Source organism: Olea europaea, chromosome 14 (genome assembly GCF_002742605.1).
Source record: "Olea europaea var. sylvestris chromosome 14, O_europaea_v1, whole genome shotgun sequence".
Classification (NCBI taxonomy): Eukaryota; Viridiplantae; Streptophyta; class Magnoliopsida; order Lamiales; family Oleaceae; genus Olea; species Olea europaea.
The window spans coordinates 14,437,189-14,461,581 of record NC_036250.1 but is presented as its reverse complement, the minus strand read 5'-3'; the positions used below and the strand labels follow the sequence as shown (position 1 = coordinate 14,461,581).

The following is a 24,393-nucleotide window of genomic DNA, read 5'->3' as shown; positions in this document are numbered from 1 at the left end:
AGGGATGTTTGTTAGTGTTTGTAAATATGTTGCAGGTGACCACGGTGGTGGTCGTCAATTTTTTGGTGTTGGTATTGGTGTTGGTGGCGATGGTGATAGGGTGAGGGCGATGGCCAGTGGCGGTGGAGGTGGTGGTGGTGGTGGTATTGTGGTGGATTGGATTGGGTGCTTGGTGTCTGTGACAAACTATTCAGTGCTTGTGACTGACTATTAATCTGTAACTTTCAAATTCGATCATTTTGTGACTAAAAAACTAATCTGTGACCATCAAATTTAAAAGTATGTGACTTGTAACCTATAATTTTTTGAATTTGTGATCAATAACATAAATTGTGATCTATAAAATCGTTAGATAAATTGTGATTTGTGACCTTGAAATAATTTGTGACCTATCAAAATTTTGATTTGTGACCTCGAAATAATTTATGACCAATTAATTTGATGATATGTGACCAGTGAATAAAGAGTTAATTTATGGTTATGCTAATAGTGAGTTATGATTCAATAATGATTCCAAGAAATTCCAAAGATAAAAGGAATTTGGTCAGTTATGCTCAATTAAAATGAAATGGGGAAATTATATGTTGCATATGGAAAGAGTCGTTACAATTAATTGAATGGAAAGTTGTGGAATTCCTAAACTTGCGGTTAACTCTGCTCAAATAGTTGGAATAGAAAATGGGAAAAAAGGAAATAAGAAATTGGGGGGTTGATTGCCTTCGTCTGGAAAATAGAAATTTTGATGGAAGTGGTAATTGAATAGCAGGTGTGTGTGAAAGGCTGGAAGTGAAACAAAATTGAAAATTAGAAGAGGATTCACAAAGAAGTATATATAAAAGAAGAATAGAGGGAAATGGAGCAAAGAATTGAGGGTATTCTTCCTAGCGGACTGAAATTTGAAAATTGAGAGGAAAATAGTAATTTAGTGAATTTTATCCCCGTTGTGGAAGAAATAGGAAAGGAAAAGTAGGGGGGAAATGGGAATCCAATGCCCCATTTTTTCACATTTAATGTCTCTACCAATCATACAGAACAAAAGTTTAATCCTTCTCTGATTGTGGCTGCAAGGATCTTCGAAGAATTTGACTCGATAATGCACCTCAAAAATAAAGCCGAGTTTGGTAATTAAGATCATTTTTTTCTCTAAATGTTTGCTGTCAAGGACATAATTTATGTCATATTAATGTCTCGAAAATGATATTTGATCTGGAATGGACAAAATTGATAAATGCCGACTACGTACTTATGGTAGGTCAGTAAATATTTGATCTGAAATGGACAAATTGATAATTGCTATACTATGTTTCTGTTCAAGGTTTTCTTTCTTTGTAAGAATCATGGCTAAGAAGATACTATATTTTTTTTCTTTATCAACTTATTCCATTTAAAAAAATTGATTGTGCCTCCTAACTCATAATATCTGCGTCTATCCCTGTACATGCAGCCAAACCATTTGCAGCCTCATTACCCTCTTGAAATATGTACGAAGCTCTGAAACTCATCTGGGAAATGTGACGTAAATACCATGACGAACCAGACCTCAACCTCAAAGGCACCAGCTTTGCTCTGGAATTTAGCATATGTACCACATAACAGGAATTAGCATGTTCATTTATTGAGTGTCCGTGTATAGCTCTTATTTGGTGGGGATTAAAATTAAATTTTTAGTAAATTTTAGTAAAATATTAAGAAATGTGTTGTTGAAGAGTTGTAGAACCCATAAAATATGTGATTAAAATGGATTATTTGACTTTAACTTAGATTAAAATCTGATTTAAATTGGTACCATATAGGACCAAAATAGGAATTCATGAACAATCTTTCTAAGAGTGAAAACGATAGGATTTTTTTCAACGGTTAAAAGCTTTGCCTGAAGAGTAAAAATGTCTTTCTTCGAGATAAATTAAAAGTGCTTGGTTGGGATAAAAAAAAATGTTCATGGACTAAAAATAGCTTTTAAATATATGGTCCCGTTTGAGCTACATTAATGTAAGAATGAGAATGAAAAATATAGCTGTTACGAGCTCCACACAAAATATAGAAAGTCAAATATGGTGGTTTGATATGATGGATAACGATTATATTTTTCATTTTAATTGGCAAATAATAGGAAACAAACAGGGGCATAGACTGCTATTCATTCTTCCTTCAAAAATTGTGATTACCAACCAATGTCTGTTTCGACGTCAATTGATGAGTTATACTATAGAGAAATAACTATCAGCTCCCTTCACATAACACTTGAAAACAATGCTTTTAGTAACTAGATATTTATTCAAGGTTCTAAAATGCATATTGCGCGGCAATGCATTTCGACTGAGTATGAAGCATGACAAGCATATGCGTGCATATTTATATGTGTAATTATGCTTTTTCCAGTTTTTAATATTATTTTAGCTATTATAAACAAATAAATAAATAAAATAGTACATCATTTGAACCTTAAACATATTCTTTAAATTTTCAAATAATAATAGTAATAATAATTACTCAAAATCATAAATACTACAATTACTTGTACTTTATAAATATTCTTCAAATTTTCAACAAAAATATGTTACTCAAAACCATAAATACTACAATTGATAATCAATTTTTACAATTAAATTAGACACGACCATCGATTTAAAAAAAAAAAAATTCCAAATTTTGTCTAGCTCTTTATCAAATTCTAATTCAATATCATTTTCTTCATCCAAATAATCTTTCGTGTCATTTGATATAAAATCATTTTCATCGGGCTCCTTTATTTTTACTTGAGAATTTTTGTTATCTCTTATAAATGATAAGATGCCATTGCCATCCTCCTCCTCATGAGAGGAGAAAAATGACATTCAAAGTTCGGATTGGATGAGCAATACAAATATAAAAAATGTTCTTTCGAGTTTCAGCAATTCAATGAAGATCTTATCAGTGAAATTAGATGAAGATAAAAGAAGGAGGTTCGGGCTGGATGCAAATAGCTTGGAACTCTATGAATTTTTTTATTTTTTTGTTTTTTTGATATTTTGTTTTTCTAAACTTTGACTGTACAGTTTGCCATATATAATTCATGGGTGATTTGGACTAATTTAATGTTTGTTAGTCTTAGTTTTATTTTTTTAAGTTATAAAAATTTGTTGGACTTGGTTAGGCTAGTTTAGACATAATTTGACATAAATACGAGTGCGTTTTGATGTTTCGTGCGCATATACGATCAAAGAAATGAGTCGACGACATTATTAGGCATATACCCCATAAGCGAGGCATTTTGAAAATATATCAAGAATATGCATGCATAGACGAAGTATATGCGCGCATTTTAGAAAACTGTCTTTATTGCTCTTAAAAGGAATAACAATTATTGTGAAAATTAAATGGGAAATAATTAGCAAACTTTAAAACAAGAGAAATGTTAATAAACATTAAATTTCTTTCTCAGGTCATGAATAAAAAGTCAATTAATTAAGTACTACAAAAGGTTTGATTTTTGAGATCTTATAATAAATTAGAGTTATTCCCTGAGTATAGGGAATAACTAGGCACCATACAGGTGCTGCCAGTGAGGTTCCTTTTTTTGTGATTTTTGACAGCAATCAATGATAATGTGCCAAGTGGGATTCTGTAACAATTCTGTGAATATTTTTCTATACATATGAACTATAACAATAAATGCCTCTTTCCATGTTATAATTTCTGCAAGTAGAGTTCCATCCATTTCCCCTATATAATAAACTAATATTTAGAGTTAATACACATCTGGTTGAATTGAATTAAAATACAAACTTTCTGAAAAATGGATTCTCCGGGCGATAGGCCTTTGGCCACAGACTTTCATAGAAAAAGCTTCTTCAAGATTTTTTCATTTGATGCCAACTTTGAAAAAGTGGTAATTGAAGTTCTGATCGATGATAACTCAGCAGGAATATTGATGTGAAGCAACTAAACGTTGTTCTGATTTAGTTGTTCACTTTACAAATATTTTTACTCATAGTTGTTTTCTTTATTTATATTTTAAGACTGTACAGAAGAAATCCTTCTGGAGTTTCTAAAAATCTTTTTAAATTTTTCAGCAGATTCCCAGTGAATTTGTGCAGCGGATGCAGGTAGCGGAAGAACCATTTGATGTTAGAACTTTGATTGGCCCTTCTGGCCACAAATGCAACGTGACATTATCAATTGAGGGTGACGACGTATACATAAAAGATGGTTGGGAAAGGTTTTGTAGAGAGAATTCTTTGTCAGATTATGATTTTTTAGTGTTTAGACACGCTGGAAATCTCAACTTTGATGTGCAAATTTTTGATAAGAATGGACTGGAAAAAAGCTAAATAATTAACGACTAGAACATGCCGTCCTTATGAAAATGGGAAGAATAAAGCTACAAAGATTTGAAGTCATTAAAATAATTGAACTTTGAGATTGCTCCATTTGGATTATAAAATTCTTTTTCCTTTTTATTGATATGTTTTTGTTTCTCATTTTTCATCATTAAAAGCAATTCATCATGTTATTTATTTTTTTTTTTTNTTGGTTTAGTCATGTTGGTCGAATGTGTGTTGACACCCACTTCAAGACAAATTGATTATAGAACTCTTGGTATGGTTGAGCATTTGGATGAGTTCCTTGCATATCCATGGGGTCGCAAAGCATATTTGATCTTGTTATATTCATTGAAAGTATCACAATCTGAAAGAATACAAAGGATGCAACGGAATGAACAAACAAAATGCAAGTATGCGTTACATGGGTATCCACTTGCATTCCAGGTAATTAGTCCCTATTCTTGTATTGACTTATTATGTACAATATATTTCCATAAAAAAATTTTGTACATATAATATTTATTTTTAATTATCTTGCAGTATTGGATATATGAAGCATTTCCAAAAATCGGAAAGAAATTTGGACTTCATAGACATAAAAACCACAGTGTCCAAGAATATACGAGTGGAAACCCAACCAATTTGTAACTGAAAAAGAGATAAAGCTTTTTTTATCTACTCGTAATATAAGTTTTTATGAATGTATAATTACTCTCACATTCAATTATCTTAAAATAAAATTAAACTCAAAATAAGCGATTTTGATATTTCAATTTGATTACAGATTCAAGTGATTGCTGTGCTACAGCCTAATGAAGAAGAATTACAAAGTCTTTGGTACGGAACTCTTTCATTGCCAGTGGATAATGGACACAGCAAATTAGATGAGATTGTAAATGGAATATTGGATAATGTAGTAGAGAAAATCCCAGACAATATATATGTGCAAGAAACGACGATTCCCGGTACTTCAACATCTTCACCTATATTTGGGTCTAGCTCTGTTCCAGTGGCTCCAACTCCTTAAGTGAAGATAAAACGGAAAAATTGTTGGGTATCTACAGGCAACACATAGCATCAGACGTGTCTGGTGTATATAGCAACTTGAAGGCAGAATTTGCTGATGAATCAAGAGCTCACCACCATGCGGCTCTTGAAAATCAAAAACAGTTATTTGAGGAGCAAAAAAAATGGCAAGAAGATTACATACAACATCATTATCAGATAATTTTTGACAACCAAAGGCAATTTTTTGAACAGCAACAGAAGTGGCAGGAAGATAGATATCAGGGTATGCAATCTTATATTGATACCAATTTAAGTTCAATGAGATCCTATGTTGATGAACAAAATCAGTAAACATTGAACACATTATTTGAATGGAAATCAAACATAGAAGCCATCATAGGTTCCATGCAACAAGATGTCCCTCTCGATACAAGTGTTGTTCCTTGCGATAAACCAAATGAGCTATCAACAGCTGAACAAATTAAGAGCTCTAAACGATTGATAAAAGAGAAGAAAAATAAGGGAAAACAAATACAGTCTTCATCATCTTCATATCGTCCTCTGGAAGACTATTATATGCAAAGATACATAAAAATTAGAAATTTTATAGCGGAGAATCAATCTAGGTAATAAATCTAATTTTACTTGTATTAGCTCAAATCTTCAAGTTCTCTTTTGATTTATTTGGAATTAATTAAAATTATGTCATACAGTGCATACTTGGACGATGACAGTAACAATGTCTTTGGAAGAGACATGTTGAAAACTCTAATGGATCAAACACAGGACATAAATATTGCTGTAAGTAAAGTCTATGAATTACAATAGATTTTATTTCATAGACGATATATATAATCTAATTTATATCTATTTATTTCATCAGAACATTGAGCTAGAGTTAAAATTATTGAGACGGCTCATGAATGATGGTTGTCCACTTGTATCAAAAGAATATGCAATTATGGATTTCAAATTTGAAGCAGAATGTGCTCGTCACATGATGTGGCATACTGACACAGGAATGGGAACCACCAGAGGTGAACTAGATGGAACTTTTTTGCAAAGTTATATGAATGGCAAAGCACCTATATTTGGTCGTCCTTGGATGAGATGCAAGTATAAATTAATTCCGTGCTCATATCCGGGCAATAGCTAGTACCTTTTCATTGTCAATATTCCTAAATGAAAATTCCAAGTATATGATTGCAGTAATAACGTCCACACACCGGATCAAGGAAAAGCACATGCAAAAGCTTCATTGAATGTGGTGGAAGCTCTATTGAAAACAACTTTATCTTCTAGAAGAGATATAAGGAAACATATGAATAAACAAATGGAGTAGGAGATTATACCTTACCTAAACTGTGCAAACAATGGGTAAGCATTTAAGTGGCTTGTTTTTTAGCAGAATATTTAATTTCCTAAACTTAGTCATTTATTCTAACACTAAACTATTTCTTCCACCTGCCTAATTGTAGAATTTTCGTGCTCAAATATATAGAGTGCTTTATTTTGGGATATCGAATTGAATCAGTTTCGTCGGATAGGATGAGCATATATAGATGAAAGATTGCGGTAGATATCTATACTAACGAATACTTTCTTCATCCCCGTAAGTCATAATTGTAGTAGATAATCAGAATATACTAATTGAAATATTATGTAATAAACTTGTGTTTTTTATCCTTTCTTTTCATATCTTATCACTGACCCAAATAAATAAAGATATGTTGAACATGAAATATTATGAAGGACATGTTTAAAGATACCTGACCCTTTTTTATGCACCATGTTTCGTACTAACAAGTAAAGTATAATTGAAACGCATAATAACATGTAAAAATAACTAACATTGTATAGCTCAATGTTATTCTCCTTGACACAAGATGGATTAGCAAAGAAAATATCCTCTTTTAGGTTAACAATAGATTGGCAGTCCAATTAAACAAAACTTGTAATTATAGACTTCTTAATTAGTATGTATCAAATTCAAAATTTCAAGGTGGACTACATTTTTTTGTGCAACAATTGTGTGATTTTATTTCATTCATTGGCTTTATTAGAACTTTTATGTTTTCTCTTGTTCTTGCTCTAGATAAAGCGACATATAATTGACCATGCGAGAAAACAGGTTTAGACAAATATAGTTCAACGAAATCTAAAGTTAGACCTTGAGCTTTGTTAATGGTCTGAGTTCTTATCTCCTTCAAGTGGAATAAATGGAATTCTAGGTAAAAATACTTATTTTCCAAGATATTCACCTATTCCAATTTCCGCTAAAATAACATTTCATTTAAATTCTCGATAGATAAATCTAGTCCCATTTCACGAACCTTCTGAAGGATTAATGTTTCTAAGCAACATAACAGGACAGTTTTTTTTTAGTACAAGTTCATGTGGAGGGATACCATTTGGAGTTAGACTATTCAAAAAGTCCTCATGAATAAATCCTTCTATTTTATCAATTACTTCATCGAAACTAAAATATGTAAATATCTCTCCTGGAATTTCTTTAACTAACATATTATTTATTACATCCACATGTTCATTTTTTTGGAGTCAAAATAACTATGTTCATCATAATATTCAAATTGTCACCATATGCGTGAAAATTAGGAAACACAATGGCAATTAGTTTTTTCAATAATTCAAATTCACTCTCAAAATCCATTATTATATCTGAATGAAGCTTAATCATGTGACATGTATGTTCTCTTTCTATTCCATTTCCAATTCTAAGTAAATATTCACAGAACAAAGAATCTAATTTAGCTTTCATATTCTCAGTCAATGGTAGTTGTATAAAATATTGCCATAAATCTGAAAAAACTAAACTGGCCTTCATGATATCATCTTTTGTTCCTCTTTGTACTACTGGCAACACTTGTCGAAAATCTCCTTCGAACACAACAACCTTTCCACCAAATGGCAAATCACATTCAGTAATATCTTTTAACATTTTATCCAAAACTTCAAAAACATATCTATTAATCATCGGTGCTTCATCCCACACAATTAGTTTTGTCATTTGTAAAAGTTGACCAAGTGATGATTGTTTACTTACTGAACATCGCATATCAGAACTTGCTTGAAGTGGGATTTTAAAACGTGAATGACCAGTTCGCCCAGTAAGCAATAAAGAAGCAGCCACTCCCAATGATGCTGTTGCTAATGCAATAAGTTGTCGAAATCGTACTGTAGCAAGTAATACCTTGTACAGAAAGGCTTTTCCAGTACCTCCTGGACCATCAATAAAAAAAACTCCATTTTTATTACTTACAACACAGTCTAAAATAACATTATAGGCAGATTGTTGTTCCTTATTTAAATTATCTATAAAATGCATGTCACACTGAATATTAATATTTGTAGTCTCTTCTAAAATCATGCTTGCTAACACATCAGCATCATTCACAATTACGTCAAAATCTACCAGACCAAAATCATTTATGTTTGTACCAAAAACTTCTAAGAATGAATTTATGCATCTCAAAGCCCTAATCTCAGCATCACATACTGTCATGCTTGCATGTAAAAAATCCTCTATTATGTACACTTTAAATTTAACCCATAAGTTCCTAGGATTTGCAGGGCTACAAAAAATTAACACATTAGCAAAGAGGCGACGCAATGATATAGGCATTTCATAGGTGATCGCCTCATTTAAACATATCACAATAATTATTCCCACCTATTAGACCATGTAAAAATGCAGCTTCGCGATAAGTATGCACAACAATGTTATTAACTGTTCTTAAATTTTAAAAAAACTTAGGCCCTTTAACATGATTCAATAAAACTCTTAGAAAGTATCTCTTGCCCTCAGATGGATTAGCAGCAACTATTCTACTAATAACATTTTGCTTCTTTCTAGGACTCCAAACTTGAAAATATGTATTCCATACAAAGTATGTAGGAAAATCCTTATAAAGTAAAGTTCGTGCCTTTTCATTTAAAATATTCATTCTAAAAAATTCAGTTAACATTATTTGTTGAATGGAGTCTTTATTTATAACTTCTGATAAATCATCTGTTTCATTATATGTAACCAACTGAGCATTTTCAATGTATAACTGCAAAGAAACTACAGAAGGAGATATGTCGAATAAATCAAAACTAAAAATTCTCCATATAGCTTCTGGTGCAAATATCCATCTAGCAGTTTGAAAATTTGAAATCTCATCAACATAATGCTCATTAGTTTCTTTATTCACCGTAAAATTAACACGATCATGTCCTTTGTATATATATTTGTATAAATATTTGACTGCTTTAACAAAAGAACATATTTCAACATTAATGTGACAATCATACTTAGCTAAAATATAAGAATTATATGGTACAAACCATCTATTGTCTAGTACAGACTCTCTGACCTTAACAATAACACCATCGTCACGATGCCTATAAAGTGGATATGAATCAGTACCTAATGAAGTATGCAAAATATATTCTCTTGGATACTTGTTTTTACAAGTATGGTTATTTTCCATGCACACATTTGTAGGATTTAATTGTCCACAAGGACTATGTATTATATGTTTGACCACACTAGCATGCAGGTGATGATTTCTCTTTGGATCTGGTATTTCAAAAGAAACAATGTCGTCAACTTGCGTAGAATTAGTAATCTTAAAATTCATTTTAAATATCAAGAGAAAATGAACATGAGATAGACCTATTTTTTAAAATTCAATTACATACACATAGGTAGTTATAGGCCCTAGAATTTCTCTCTTTATTAAATTTGTTTTTAGTTCTTTAAGTTTTGCTCGAAATATTCGGGCTAACAAATCTGGCATATTTTGTATACTATCATTGTGCCTCAATTCTTGTTTAATTTCAGGTCAATTTGGATTGCATGTCATTGTTAAAAATACATCAGGTTTTCCATATCTTTGAACTAAACACATTGCATCCATATATCTTTTAGTTAAATTTCTAGGACCCCCAATAAACCCTGTAGACAACACAATTGATTTGCCAATTTTATAGCCTCTAGTCTCACCATTTTGTATACTATCTAAAATTCCTTGGTAAAGTTCACCTCGTATAGTCTTTTGATTATTACGAAAATAATCTAATTTCGCAGTTTCAATCTTAACATACATATCCACTATATATTGTTGTAGAAGTCTACCTGTATGAAGGAGTACAAACTTATCTGAAAGTCTGATTTGAAGTTTGTAGCAATAATATTCACGGCATGACACAGTAATTCGTTTCTTACCTCTCTTCATAGCTGAAAGGAAAATAAAGTTAAAGTCACAAAGACAGATCTAGAAATGACAATACATTTATGCGCTCCAAAAAGATTAAAAAACTTCAATGGTAATAAAACTTACCACGATCTTCCATCTCTATAAGTTGTTCAACCGAATCAATGTGACTGATTTGTATGAAATCTTCATGGACTATTAAAGTATTCAAATTTACCTTTTCGATACTTTCATGCCATCCAGGTTCTCCATAGGTAAATATTAATGGATACTGAAGTGGATCATAGCAGCGATAATAGTAATTTACTCTATGTGCAGTATTGGAATGTCTATAAATTAATATATCACGAGTCTTTATGCTTACAGATGGATCCTCATCAACCCACACTGCAGCCACCTGTTCAATGATGGCATGTTATATAATCTCTGGTCGAGACCCGGATCAGACCTCAGTACGATACAGCATAAATCAAAATCAGAAACTTCACTTAATGATCGAAAGAAACGACAATATGGATTTATCTTTAAGATATCTATTAACTTTTTCAAAGTTGATTCACTTAACCTATCAATCCATTACTAATTTCTTATAAGTATCGTAAAACCATAACTGCAAATATGTAAGATTTCCATCAATTGGTAGAAGTGGATTTATAAAATGATATACTTGTCCCTGAACTTTGAACGTATATACACCTCTATTATTTTTGCACAAATTTTTATCATATTTAACATCAAATGAAGTGAATGCAAAATGATTGTTGTAAGTACGAGCAACTTTTTTAAAAACAATCGCTTCACATAAAGTAGAAGTAAATAGCTCATACAATTTAGGGGGAACACTGTTTAGCTGTAATTTAACTTTTCCATCACAACAACAAAAATCCTTACTTTCTTTGTAAAACTTTTTTGCACCACAATGTTAATAAATTGTATAAGACAGAAGAATATAAGGTTCAACTGGAATATTTCGTATATCAGTTCTCTTAGAACGATCTAAAATGATAGGAACATGTGAACCACATTGAGATTGCATATTGTCATCTTCAAATTGCTTTTCCACGCCAATGTTTTCATCAACATGAAGATCCTTCTGTAATTCGACATACTGATCAATAGAATCTACAATCATAAATTTAGTATAAGATCGCTGAAAGACAATAGAATTGCAAAAATTGGATTAAAAAATAATCTCACAAAAACAAGATGAAAGGAAGTGTACTACAACATGACCAAATAAATAGCCGGATGCAAAAAAAAATTATAAAAAAAATATATTCAATCTACAAAACCTGTTGTGAATTTAGGACAACATCTCATCCTTCTTCCTAGAACTTGTAGATACTTCTATAATATCAAATATTTATGTTAAAATTACGTAAAAAATATTAAACCAACAAGAAATCACATTTAAACAACAAATCATACATATATGTCTCTTACGCAATTTGTCTTTTTGTACCCTTGGCTGAATTTCGAGTTCAGAATCGTGTGCTTGTGTGGATAAGTCCAACCTTCTTAAACGAGGACGTCTACTCTTAAACCAATTATAAACATTCATATCAGAGATTTTCCCATGCAACAATAGTTCGGAGACTATCTGCATGATCCTTGACTTGTTTGGGGTTTTATTCTCTTGATTAAATATAGATTCAAGAACTTCAAGTTGTGCATATATAGGCGTCCAATATTGCTTACTCATTGTATTGCTGAAAGAAAGAACCCACAAAAATCAACTTAATAAAATTAGAAATATAACTAAGAGTATGCACATTAAAAACAATATCATTATACAAAAGAAGCTAAAAAAATGTATACACTTCCATGACCCGAACAATAGGAAATATATTGAAAAAAAAAAAACCCCCCCACCAACAACAACAGGTCTATCGCTGAACAAAATATACACGCAATTGAAGACATGGAGAAAACGGAAGGATGGGAGGGATGGGAAAGATACGATGAAAATAAGGACAATGATTAAAATAAGGACAAAGAGACAAGGTGCTTGCACGAACGAAAGGAAAACAATGACGTTTTCGTTCAAAAGGTAAAATGAAAATGACATAGGCAGGGAAATGAATAAATTATACTCACTTAAGTACTATAGTTGGAAGAATAAAAAAAAAAGAACTAAATATACTTATTTATTTTTCTATTTCTATATTATATATTATAAATTTTTATCATCACATAAATAGAAATTGTAAAATTTTAAAAATAGCGTTAAGAAAGTCCAACTATTGGTTAAATTTCATACAAAATAAGAAACTCATGTTTAAACTAAAACGTTTTCGTTCAAAAGGTAAAATGAAAATGACATAGGCAGGGAAATGAATAAATTATACTCACTTAAGTACTATAGTTGGAAGAATAAAAAAAAAGAACTAAATATACTTATTTATTTTTCTATTTCTATATTATATATTATAAATTTTTATCATCACATAAATAGAAATTGCAAAAATTTTAAAAATAACGTTAAGAAAGTCCGACTATTAGTTAAATTCCATACAAAATAAGAAACTCAAGTTTAAACTAAAATATAACTCCATATAAAATAATAAAATTATGTTCGACAAAACAAAAAAATAATATTGAAGTATTTGTTGTAATAACAGCTAAAAGAAAAAGATGGGGGGAAAAATAATGCCTCCATAATTACAGAGGCTCAAAGGATCAAAGTGCCTCCGTAATTACGGAGGCTCAAAGTTGAGCCTCCGTATCACTACAGAGGCACAAAATGCCTCCGTAGTATAATAACGGAGTCATCAAACTACCTTTGTAATTAATAAATTTCATTTTTACCCCTTTCTTTTTCCTTTACCGACTCTCAGAATAAAAATTTAATTTCATTTAATCAACTTAGTTTTTTAATAAATGTGATTCCTAAAATAAATACATAAAATATAAATCATTTTTTTATATATACAAATATTTTATAAATCCTTCAAATGAGTAGAAATGTAGATAAATAATAAACATATTACATATTAATTATATTTCCAATCGTAACATTTTGATTGCAATCAAATAATGTGTTAAACGTGTTAAGATAAAATAGTCACTCACGTGATATTTCAATAATTTTTTTCTCCTCACTTTTATTTTTGGGAAGAGTAAGATCAGGCCTTTCGGTAACATATTATCCATTTCTACAACCCGTGAACCTCTTGTCAAATTTGGAGAAAAGGAAAAAATAGAGGAAGTACATATCCTCTAATTTAAATAACTTCTCATGTTTTCAAAATTTATCTTAAATCACTCCTCACATAAAATATTTACATATCTTTGCACCTTGCTATGAACTATCCATGGACATTAATGATACAAATGATCGTCTTAGAAATCAATACTTTAATGGCACATGTTGAATCAGTATGAAGATGTTTTATGAAGCATTCCATGCGTGCGAACATGAAGAAGATAAATTGAAGCTTGGTTTAGTCATGTTGGTCGAATGTGTGTTGACACCCACTTCAAGACAAATTGATTATAGAACTTTTGGTATGGTTGAGCATTTGGATGAGTTCCTTACATATCCATGGGGTCGCAAAGCATATTTGATCTTGTTATATTCATTTAAAGTATCACAATCTGAAAGAATACAAAGGATGCAACGGAATGAACAAACAGAATGCAAGTATGCGTTACATGGGTATCCACTTGCATTCCAGGTAATTAGTCCCTATTCTTGTATTGACTTATTATGTACAATATATTTCCATAAAAAAATTTTGTACATATAATATTTATTTTTAATTATCTTACAGTATTGGATATATGAAGCATTTCCAAAAATCGGAAAGAAATTTGGACTTCATAGACATAAAAAACCACAGTGTCCAAGAATATACGAGTGGAAACCCAACCAATTTGTAACTGAAAAAGAGATAAAGCTTTTTTTATCTACTCGTAATATAAGTTTTTATGAATGTATAATTACTCTCACATTCAATTATCTTAAAATAAAATTAAACTCAAAATAAACGATTTTGATATTTCAATTTGATTACAGATTCAAGTGATTGCTATGCTACAGCCTAATGAAGAAGAATTACAAAGTCTTTGGTACGAAACTCTTTCATTGCCAGTGGATAATGGACAAAGCAAATTAGATGAGATTGTAAATGAAATATTGGATAATGTAGTAGAGAAAATCCCAGACAATATATATGTGCAAGAAACGACGATTCCCGGTACTTCAACATCTTCACCTATATTTAGGTCTAGCTCTGTTCCAGTGGCTCCAACTCCTTAAGTGAAGATAAAACGGAAGAATTGTTGGGTATCTACAGGCAACACATAGCATCAGACGTGTCTGGTGTATATAGCAACTTGAAGGCAGAATTTGCTGATGAATCAAGAGCTCACCACCATGCGGCTCTTGAAAATCAAAAACAGTTATTTGAGGAGCCAAAAAAATGGCAAGAAGATTACATACAACATCATTATCAGATAATTTTTGACAATCAAAGGCAATTTTTTGAACAGCAACAGAAGTGGCAGGAAGATAGATATCAGGGTATGCAATCTTATATTGATACCAATTTAAGTTCAATGAGATCCTATGTTGATGAACAAAATCAGGAAACATTGAACACATTATTTGAATGGAAATCAAACATAGAAGCCATCATAGGTTCCATGCAATAAGATGTCCCTCTCGATACAAGTGTTGTTCCTTGCGATAAACCAAATGAGCTATCAACAGCTAAACAAATTAAGAGCTCTAAACGATTGATAAAAGAGAAGAAAAATAAGGGAAAACAAATACAGTCTTCATCATCTTCAGATCGTCCTCTGGAAGACTATTATATGCAAAGATACATAAAAATTAGAAATTTTATAGCGGAGAATCAATCTAGGTAATAAATCTAATTTTACTTGTATTAGCTCAAATCTTCAAGTTCTCTTTTGATTTATTTGGAATTAATTAAAATTATGTCATACAGTGCATACTTGGACGATGACAGTAACAATGTCTTTGGAAGAGACATGTTGAAAACTCTAATGGATCAAACACAGGACATAAATATTGCTGTAAGTAAAGTCTATGAATTACAATAGATTTTATTTCATAGACGATATATATAATCTAATTTATATCTATTTATTTCATCAGAACATTGAGCTAGAGTTAAAATTATTGAGATGGCTCATGAATGATGGTTGTCCACTTGTATCAAAAGAATATGCAATTATGGATTTCAAATTTGAAGCAGAATGTGCTCGTCACATGATGTGGCATACTGACACAGGAATGGGAACCACCAGAGGTGAACTTGATGGAACTTTTTTTGCAAAGTTATATGAATGGCAAAGCACCTATATTTGGTCGTCCTTGGATGAGATGCAAGTATAAATTAATTCCGTGCTCATATCCGGGCAATAGCTAGTACCTTTTCATTGTCAATATTCCTAAATGAAAATTCCAAGTATATGATTGCAGTAATAACGTCCACACACCGGATCAAGGAAAAGCACATGCAAAAGCTTCATTGAATGTGGTGGAAGCTCTATTGAAAACAACTTTATCTTCTAGAAGAGATATAAGGAAACATATGAATAAACAAATGGAGTAGGAGATTATACCTTACCTAAACTGTGCAAACAATGGGTAAGCATTTAAGTGGCTTGTTTTTTAGCAGAATATTTAATTTCCTAAACTTAGTCATTTATTCTAACACTAAACTATTTCTTCCACCGGCCTAATTGTGGAATTTTCGTGCTCAAATATATAGAGTGCTTTATTTTGGGATATCGAATTGAATCAGTTTCGTCGGATAGGATGAGCATATATAGATGAAAGATTGCGGTAGATATCTGTACTAACGAATACTTTCTTCATCCCCGTAAGTCATAATTGTAGTAGATAATCAGAATAAACTGATTGAAATATTATGTAATAAACTTGTGTTTTTTATCCTTTCTTTTCATATCTTATCACTGACCCAAATAAATAAAGATATGTTGAACATGAAATATTATGAAGGACATGTTTAAAGATACCTGACCCTTTTTTATGCACCATGTTTCGTACTAACAAGTAAAGTATAATTGAAACGCATAATAACATGTAAAAATAACTAACATTGTATAGCTCAATGTTATTCTCCTTGACACAAGATGGATTAGCAAAGAAAATATCCTCTTTTAGGTTAACAATAGATTGGCAGTCCAATTAAACAAAACTTGTAATTATAGACTTCTTAATTAGTATGTATCAAATTCAAAATTTCAAGGTGGACTACATTTTTTTGTGCAACAATTGTGTGATTTTATTTCATTCATTGGCTTTATTAGAACTTTTATGTTTTCTCTTGTTCTTGCTCTAGATAAAGCGACATATAATTGACCATGCGAGAAAACAGGTTTAGACAAATATAGTTCAACGAAATCTAAAGTTAGACCTTGAGCTTTGTTAATGGTCTGAGTTCTTATCTCCTTCAAGTGGAATAAATGGAATTCTAGGTAAAAATACTTATTTTCCAAGATATTCACCTATTCCAATTTCCGCTAAAATAACATTTCATTTAAATTCTCGATAGATAAATCTAGTCCCATTTCACGAACCTTCTGAAGAATTAATGTTTCTAAGCAACATAACAGGACAGTTTTTTTTTTAGTACAAGTTCATGTGGAGGGATACCATTTGGAGTTAGACTATTCAAAAAGTCCTCATGAATAAATCCTTCTATTTTATCAATTACTTCATCGAAACTAAAATATGTAAATATCTCTCCTGAAATTTCTTTAACTAACATATTATTTATTACATCCACATGTTCATTTTTTTTGGAGTCAAAATAACTATGTTCATCATAATATTCAAATTGTCACCATATGCGTGAAAATTAGGAAACACAATGGCAATTAGTTTTTTCAATAATTCAAATTCACTCTCAAAATCCATTATTATATCTGAAGGAAGCTTAATCATGTGACATGTATGTTCTCTTTCTATTCCATTTCCAATTCTAAGTAAATATTTACAGAACAAAGGATTTAATTTAGCTTTCATATTCTCAGTCAATGGTAGTTGTATAAAATATTGCCATAAATCTGAAAAAACTAAACTGGCCTTCATGATATCATCTTTTGTTCCTCTTTGTACTACTGGCAACACTTGTCGAAAATCTCCTTCGAACACAACAACCTTTCCACCAAATGGCAAATCACATTCAGTAATATCTTTTAACATTTTATCCAAAACTTCAAAAGCATATCTATTAATCATCAGTGCTTCATCCCACACAATTAGTTTTGTCATTTGTAAAAGTTGACCAAGTGATGATTGTTTACTTACTGAACATCGCATATCAGAACTTGCTTGAAGTGGGATTTTAAAACGTGAATGACCAGTTCGCCCAGTAAGCAATAAAGAAGCAGCCACTCCCGATGATGCTGTTGCTAATGCAATAAGTTGTCGAGATCGTACTGTAGCAAGTAATACCTTGTACAGAAAGGCTTTTCCAGTACCTCCTGGACCATCAATAAAAAAAACTCCATTTTTATTACTTACAACACAGTCTAAAATAACATTATAGGCAGATTGTTGTTCCTTATTTAAATTATCTATAAAATGCATGTCACACTGAATATTAATATTTGTAGTCTCTTCTAAAATCATGCTTGCTAACACATCAGCATCATTCACAATTACGTCAAAATCTACCAGACCAAAATCATTTATGTTTGTACCAAAAACTTCTAAGAATGAATTTATGCATCTCAAAGCCCTAATCTCAGCATCACATACTGTCATGCTTGCATGTAAAAAATCCTCTATTATGTACACTTTAAATTTAACCCATAAGTTCCTAGGATTTGCAGGGCTACAAAAAATTAACACATTAGCAAAGAGGCGACGCAATGATATAGGCATTTCATAGGTGATCGCCTCATTTAAACACATATCACAATAATTATTCCCACCTATTAGACCATGTAAAAATGCAGCTTCGCGATAAGTAGGCACAACAATGTTATTAACTGTTCTTAAATTTTAAAAAAACTTAGGCCCTTTAACATGATTCAATAAAACTCTTAGAAAGTATCTCTTGCCCTCAGATGGATTAGCAGCAACTATTCTACTAATAACATTTTGCTTCTTTCTAGGACTCCAAACTTGAAAATATGTATTCCATACAAAGTATGTAGGAAAATCCTTGCAAAGTAAAGTTCGTGCCTTTTCATTTAAAATATTCATTCTAAAAAATTCAGTTAACATTATTTGTTGAATGGAGTCTTTATTTATAATTTCTGATAAATCATCTGTTTCATTATATGTAACCAACTGAGCATTTTCAATGTGTAACTGCAAAGAAACTACAGAAGGAGATATGTCGAATAAATCAAAACTAAAAATTCTCCATATAGCTTCTGGTGCAAATATCCATCTAGCAGTTTGAAAATTTGAAATCTCATCAACGTAATGCTCATTAGTTTCTTTATTCACCGTGAAATTAACACGATCATGTCCTTTGTATATATATATTTGTATAATTATTTGACTGCTTTAACAGAAGAACATATTTCAACATTAATGTGACAATCATACTTAGCTAAAATATAAGGATTATATGGTACAAACCATCTATTGTCTAGTACAGACCCTCTGACCTTAACAATAACACTATCGTCACGATGCCTATAAAGTGGATATGAATCAGTACCTAATGAAGTATGCAAAATATATTTTCTTGGATACTTGTTTTTACAAGTATGGTTATTTTCCATGCACACATTTGTAGGATTTAATTGTCCACAAGGACCATGTATTATATGTTTGACCACAGTAGCATGCAGGTGAGGATTTCTCTTTGGATCTGGTATTTCACAAGAAACAATGTCGTCAACTTGCGTAGAATTAGTAATCTTAAAATTCATTTTAAATATCAAGAGAAAATGAACATGAGATAGACCTATTTTTTAAAATTCAATTACATACACATAGGTAGTTATAGGCCCTAGAATTTCTCTCTTTATTAAATTTGTTTTTAGTTCTTTAAGTTTTGCTCGAAATATTCAGGCTAACAAATCTGGCATATTTTGTATACTATCATTGTGCCTCAATTCTTGTTTAATTTCAGGTCAATTTGGATTGCATGTCATTGTTAAAAATACATCAGGTTTTCCATATCTTTGAACTAAACACATTGCATCCATATATCTTTTAGTTAAATTTCTAGGACCCCCAATAAACCCTGTAGACAACACAATTGATTTGCCAATTTTATAGCCTCTAGTCTCACCATTTTGTATACTATCTAAAATTCCTTGGTAAAGTTCACCTCGTATAGTCTTTTGATTATTACGAAAATAATCTAATTTCGCAGTTTCAATCTTAACATACATATCCACTATATATTGTTGTAGAAGTCTACCTGTATGAAGGAGTACAGACTTATCTGAAAGTCTGATTTGAAGTTTGTAGCAATAATATTCACGGCATGACACAGTAATTCGTTTCTTACCTCTCTTCATAGCTGAAAGGAAAATAAAGTTAAAGTCACAAAGATAGATCTAGAAATGACAATACATTTATGCGCTCCAAAAAGATTAAAAAACTTCAATGGTAATAAAACTTACCACGATCTTCCATCTCTATAAGTTGTTCAACCGAATCAATGTGACTGATTTGTATGAAATCTTCATGGACTATTGAAGTATTCAAATTTACCTTTTCGATACTTTCATGCCATCCAGGTTCTCCATAGGTAAATATTAATGGATACTGAAGTGGATCATAGCAGCGATAATAGTAATTTACTCTATGTGCAGTATTGGAATGTCTATAAATTAATATATCACGAGTCTTTATGCTTACAGATGGATCCTCATCAACCCACACTGCAGCCACCTGTTCAATGATGGCATGTTATATAATCTCTGGTCGAGACCCGGATCAGACCTCAGTACGATACAGCATAAATCAAAATCAGAAACTTCACTTAATGATCGAAAGAAACGACAATATGGATTTATCTTTAAGATATCTATTAACTTTTTCAAAGTTGATTCACTTAACCTATCAATCCATTACTAATTTCTTATAAGTATCGTAAAACCATAACTGCAAATATGTAGGATTTCCATCAATTGGTAGAAGTGGATTTATAAAATGATATACTTGTCCCTGAACTTTGAACGTATATACACCTCTATTATTTTTGCACAAATTTTTATCATATTTAACACCAAATGAAGTGAATGCAAAATGATTGTTGTAAGTACGAGCAACTTTTTTAAAAACAATCGCTTCACATAAAGTAGAAGTAAATAGCTCATACAATTCAGGGGGAACACTGTTTAGCTGTAATTTAACTTTTCCATCACAACAACAAAAATCCTTACTTTCTTTGTAAAACTTTTTTGCACCACAATATTTATAAATTGTATAAGACAGAAGAATATAAGGTTCAACTGGAATATTTCGTATATCAGTTCTCTTAGAACGATCTAAAATGATAGGAACATGTGAACCACATTGAGATTGCATATTGTCATCTTCAAATTGCTTTTCCACGCCAATGTTTTCATCAACATGAAGATCCTTCTGTAATTCGACATACTGATCAATAGAATCTACAATCATAAATTTAGTATAAGATCGCTGAAAGACAATAGAATTGCAAAAATTGGATTAAAAAATAATCTCACAAAAACAAGATGAAAGGAAGTGTACTACAATATGACCAAATAAATAGCCGGATGCAAAAAAAAATTATAAAAAAAATATATTCAATCTACAAAACCTGCTGTGAATTTAGGACAACATCTCATCCTTCTTCCTAGAACTTGTAGATACTTCTATAATATCAAATATTTATGTTAAAATTACGTAAAAAATATTAAACCAACAAGAAATCACATTTAAACAACAAATCATACATATATGTCTCTTACGCAATTTGTCTTTTTGTACCCTTGGCTGAATTTCAAGTTCAGAATCGTGTGCTTGTGTGGATAAGTCCAACCTTCTTAAACGAGGACGTCTACTCTTAAACCAATTATAAACATTCATATAAGAGATTTTCCCATGCAACGATAGTTCGGAGACTATCTGCATGATCCTTGACTTGTTTGGGGTTTTATTCTCTTGATTAAATATAGATTCAAGAACTTGAAGTTGTGCATATATAGGCGTCCAATATTGCTTACTCATTGTATTGCTGAAAGAAAGAACCCACAAAAATCAACTTAATAAAATTAGAAATATAACTAAGAGTATGCACATTAAAAACAATATCATTATATAAAAGAAGCTAAAAAAATGTATATACTTCCATGACCCGAACAATAGGAAATATATTGAAAAAAAAAAAAGAAACCCACCAACAACAACAAGTCTATCGTTGAACAAAATATCGCTGAACAAAAAATACACGCAATTGAAAACAGAGAGAAAACAAAAGGATGGGAAAGATACGATGAAAATAAGGACAATGATTAAAATAAGGACAAAGAGACAAGGTGCTTGCACGAACGAAAGGAAAACAATGACGTTTTCGTTCAAAAGGTAAAATGAAAATGACATAGGCAGGGAAATGAATAAATTATACTCACTTAAGTACTATAGTTGGAAGAATAAAAAAAAAAGAACTAAATATACTTATTTATTTTTCTATTTCTATATTATATATTATAAATTTTTATCATCACATAAATAGAAATTGTAAAATTTTAAAAATAGCGTTAAGAAAGTCCAACTATTGATTAAAATGAGTAGAAATGTAGATAAATAATAGACATATTACATATTAATCACATTTCCAATCGTAACCGTTTGAGTGCAATCAAATAATGTGTGAAACGTGTTAAGATCAAATAGTCACTCTCGTGATATTTCAATAATTTTTTTCTCTTCACTTTTATTTTTGAGAAAAGTAAGATCAGACTTTTTCGGTAACATATTGTCCATTTCTACAACCTGTGAACCTCTTGTCAAATTTGGAGAAAAGGAAAAAATAGAGGAAGTACATATCCTCTAATTTAAATAACTTCTCATGTTTTCAAAATTTATCTTAAATCACTCCTCACATAAAATATTTACATATCTTTGCTTGTAGGTGCTCAACAAAAAGAAAATTCGGTGTCTATCTACTCTTTCTTGATTACCATAGCTATTTTTTCAATACTAAATTTTACAGTTTTAACTTACATCTTGTTTATTGAGATGGACTAAATGTCAATCTTCAATTCTTCTATTAAAAATCGAGCACAAATCATGAATTTATTACCAAATTTCATGATATTCTTCTACAATGACATATAGAATATTTTCTTTTTTAAATCACATACAAAGTTTATGTTACAGACATGGAACTTCCATTAACTAACTTTCAAACTCGCCTATACTGCAAAATCTACCTTAAAATCTATATTAGGGCCTCCACAACATAAATAATAGAGTTATTCTAACAAAATTTTCATTATACTATATCGAGACAGAATGGAGGTGCCATATCGTTTCTTCAGAATCATTACTCCTCTACAAAACCATAATAGCCGTCTGGTTAGTCACACAACAGTTTCTCCTCTCACATTTGAATGGATGCATTCTTAATATCTCTCTTATACTTTTTAATGTATATGTATAGATGCTTCCCGGATCCTTTGTCAACGATTGGAGACACCAACTTGATGACACAATACAAATAACTGCATATGATGGTATAATTGTCACAATACAATTGGAAAGAGATAATGGAAGAATATATTTTGCCGATGGATGGGAACAATTTTTTGACCATCATAACTTACAGGATGCTCATGTTTTGGTATTTGAATATAACGGAAATTCCATATTCAATATGACCATATTTGACCATTATGGATTAGAGATCACATATGACTCCGATGTTCCCGAAGAACACAACGTTTCACATACAAATAACCCTGCATTTGAAATAACACTAACGCCTCATCAAAACAGCCATCGGGAAATTGTAAGTGTCATCTTTAATATCTCATTCTACATTTATCTCTTCCACATAAATTTGATTCAAAGATCAATAATTTATTCATTCATGGTTTTTCAGTGTATATCAGGACAGTTCTCTAGATATCACCTACCAAGAGGTCTGCGAAGTGTTCAAATCCATGATTCTTTACATCACGACTGGGAGCTTGCCACAAATTTGAGACCAAATAGTCTAATAAGACGTATGACTATAGGTTGAGTAGATTTTTTTAGAGAAAAAGAACTACAAATGGCCGATACATGTGTTTTCAAACTTTTGAACAGTGAACCCCCAACGTTCATCGTCTACAAAAAAGACCATGTTGGTGGAAGTTTGACACGTCTATGAGACTCTTTACTTTCTTCTATGAATTTGTATATACGAAAAATGTTTTATTTTCATGTTAATCTATTCTGTTATTTCCACGCCCAATTCTGTTTACTCTCGTATTTACCAGTTTACTCTAGAATTTGTGCACAACAAATCAACATCAATATCGAAATTCAACACTATACAAGAAAAATGAAAAATCAAATCATATGAAAGTAGATTTCCCCCTCATTAATCATTGCAACAAAAACCTCTAGATATTGCTGCTACCACGAACTAAAGAGAAGTTGAAAACATTCTCCACCACTACCTGCAAACTAAAATAAGGCCAAAAAAATGCGTCAACGATCGAACAAACAAAGAGAACAAATACAATATAAGCACAAAATACAAATATCCCAAATATAATAGAAACAGAAATAGTATACATACATAGAGAAAAGAAAGGAACCAATGAAACTCAAAGAAAAAAAGGAGTTAGGCAGTAGCGTGTGAAAATAGAGAAGAAGAAAGAAAAATCTACCTAAACTGGAGACAAGTGGGTGCATCACTGTAACTTTATAT

General features: G+C 31.1%; 3 protein-coding genes across 3 annotated transcripts; 1 reads left to right on the top strand and 2 right to left on the bottom strand.

Annotated features, from left to right (window-relative positions):
* Positions 1-7,857: 7,857 nt before the first annotated feature.
* Positions 7,858-8,835, bottom strand: LOC111409550 (ATP-dependent DNA helicase pif1-like). The gene has a single exon (XM_023039591.1). It carries the CDS (start codon positions 8,833-8,835, stop codon positions 7,858-7,860), a length of 978 nt encoding a protein of 325 aa, XP_022895359.1.
* A 7,469-nt stretch (positions 8,836-16,304) lies between these two features.
* On the bottom strand, positions 16,305-18,299 carry LOC111409549 (ATP-dependent DNA helicase PIF2-like). The gene is made up of 3 exons (XM_023039590.1): positions 17,346-18,299; positions 16,544-16,573; positions 16,305-16,376 (listed from the first exon to the last, which is right to left on the bottom strand). Exons 1-3 carry the CDS (start codon positions 18,297-18,299, stop codon positions 16,305-16,307), a joined length of 1,056 nt encoding a protein of 351 aa, XP_022895358.1.
* A 4,689-nt stretch (positions 18,300-22,988) lies between these two features.
* On the top strand, positions 22,989-23,718 carry LOC111409548 (B3 domain-containing transcription factor VRN1-like). Its single transcript, XM_023039589.1, has 3 exons — positions 22,989-23,051; positions 23,137-23,484; positions 23,578-23,718. The coding sequence occupies exons 1-3, from the start codon at positions 22,989-22,991 to the stop codon at positions 23,716-23,718; spliced, it is 552 nt and encodes a 183-aa protein (XP_022895357.1).
* The last annotated feature ends 675 nt before the right edge of the window (positions 23,719-24,393 follow it).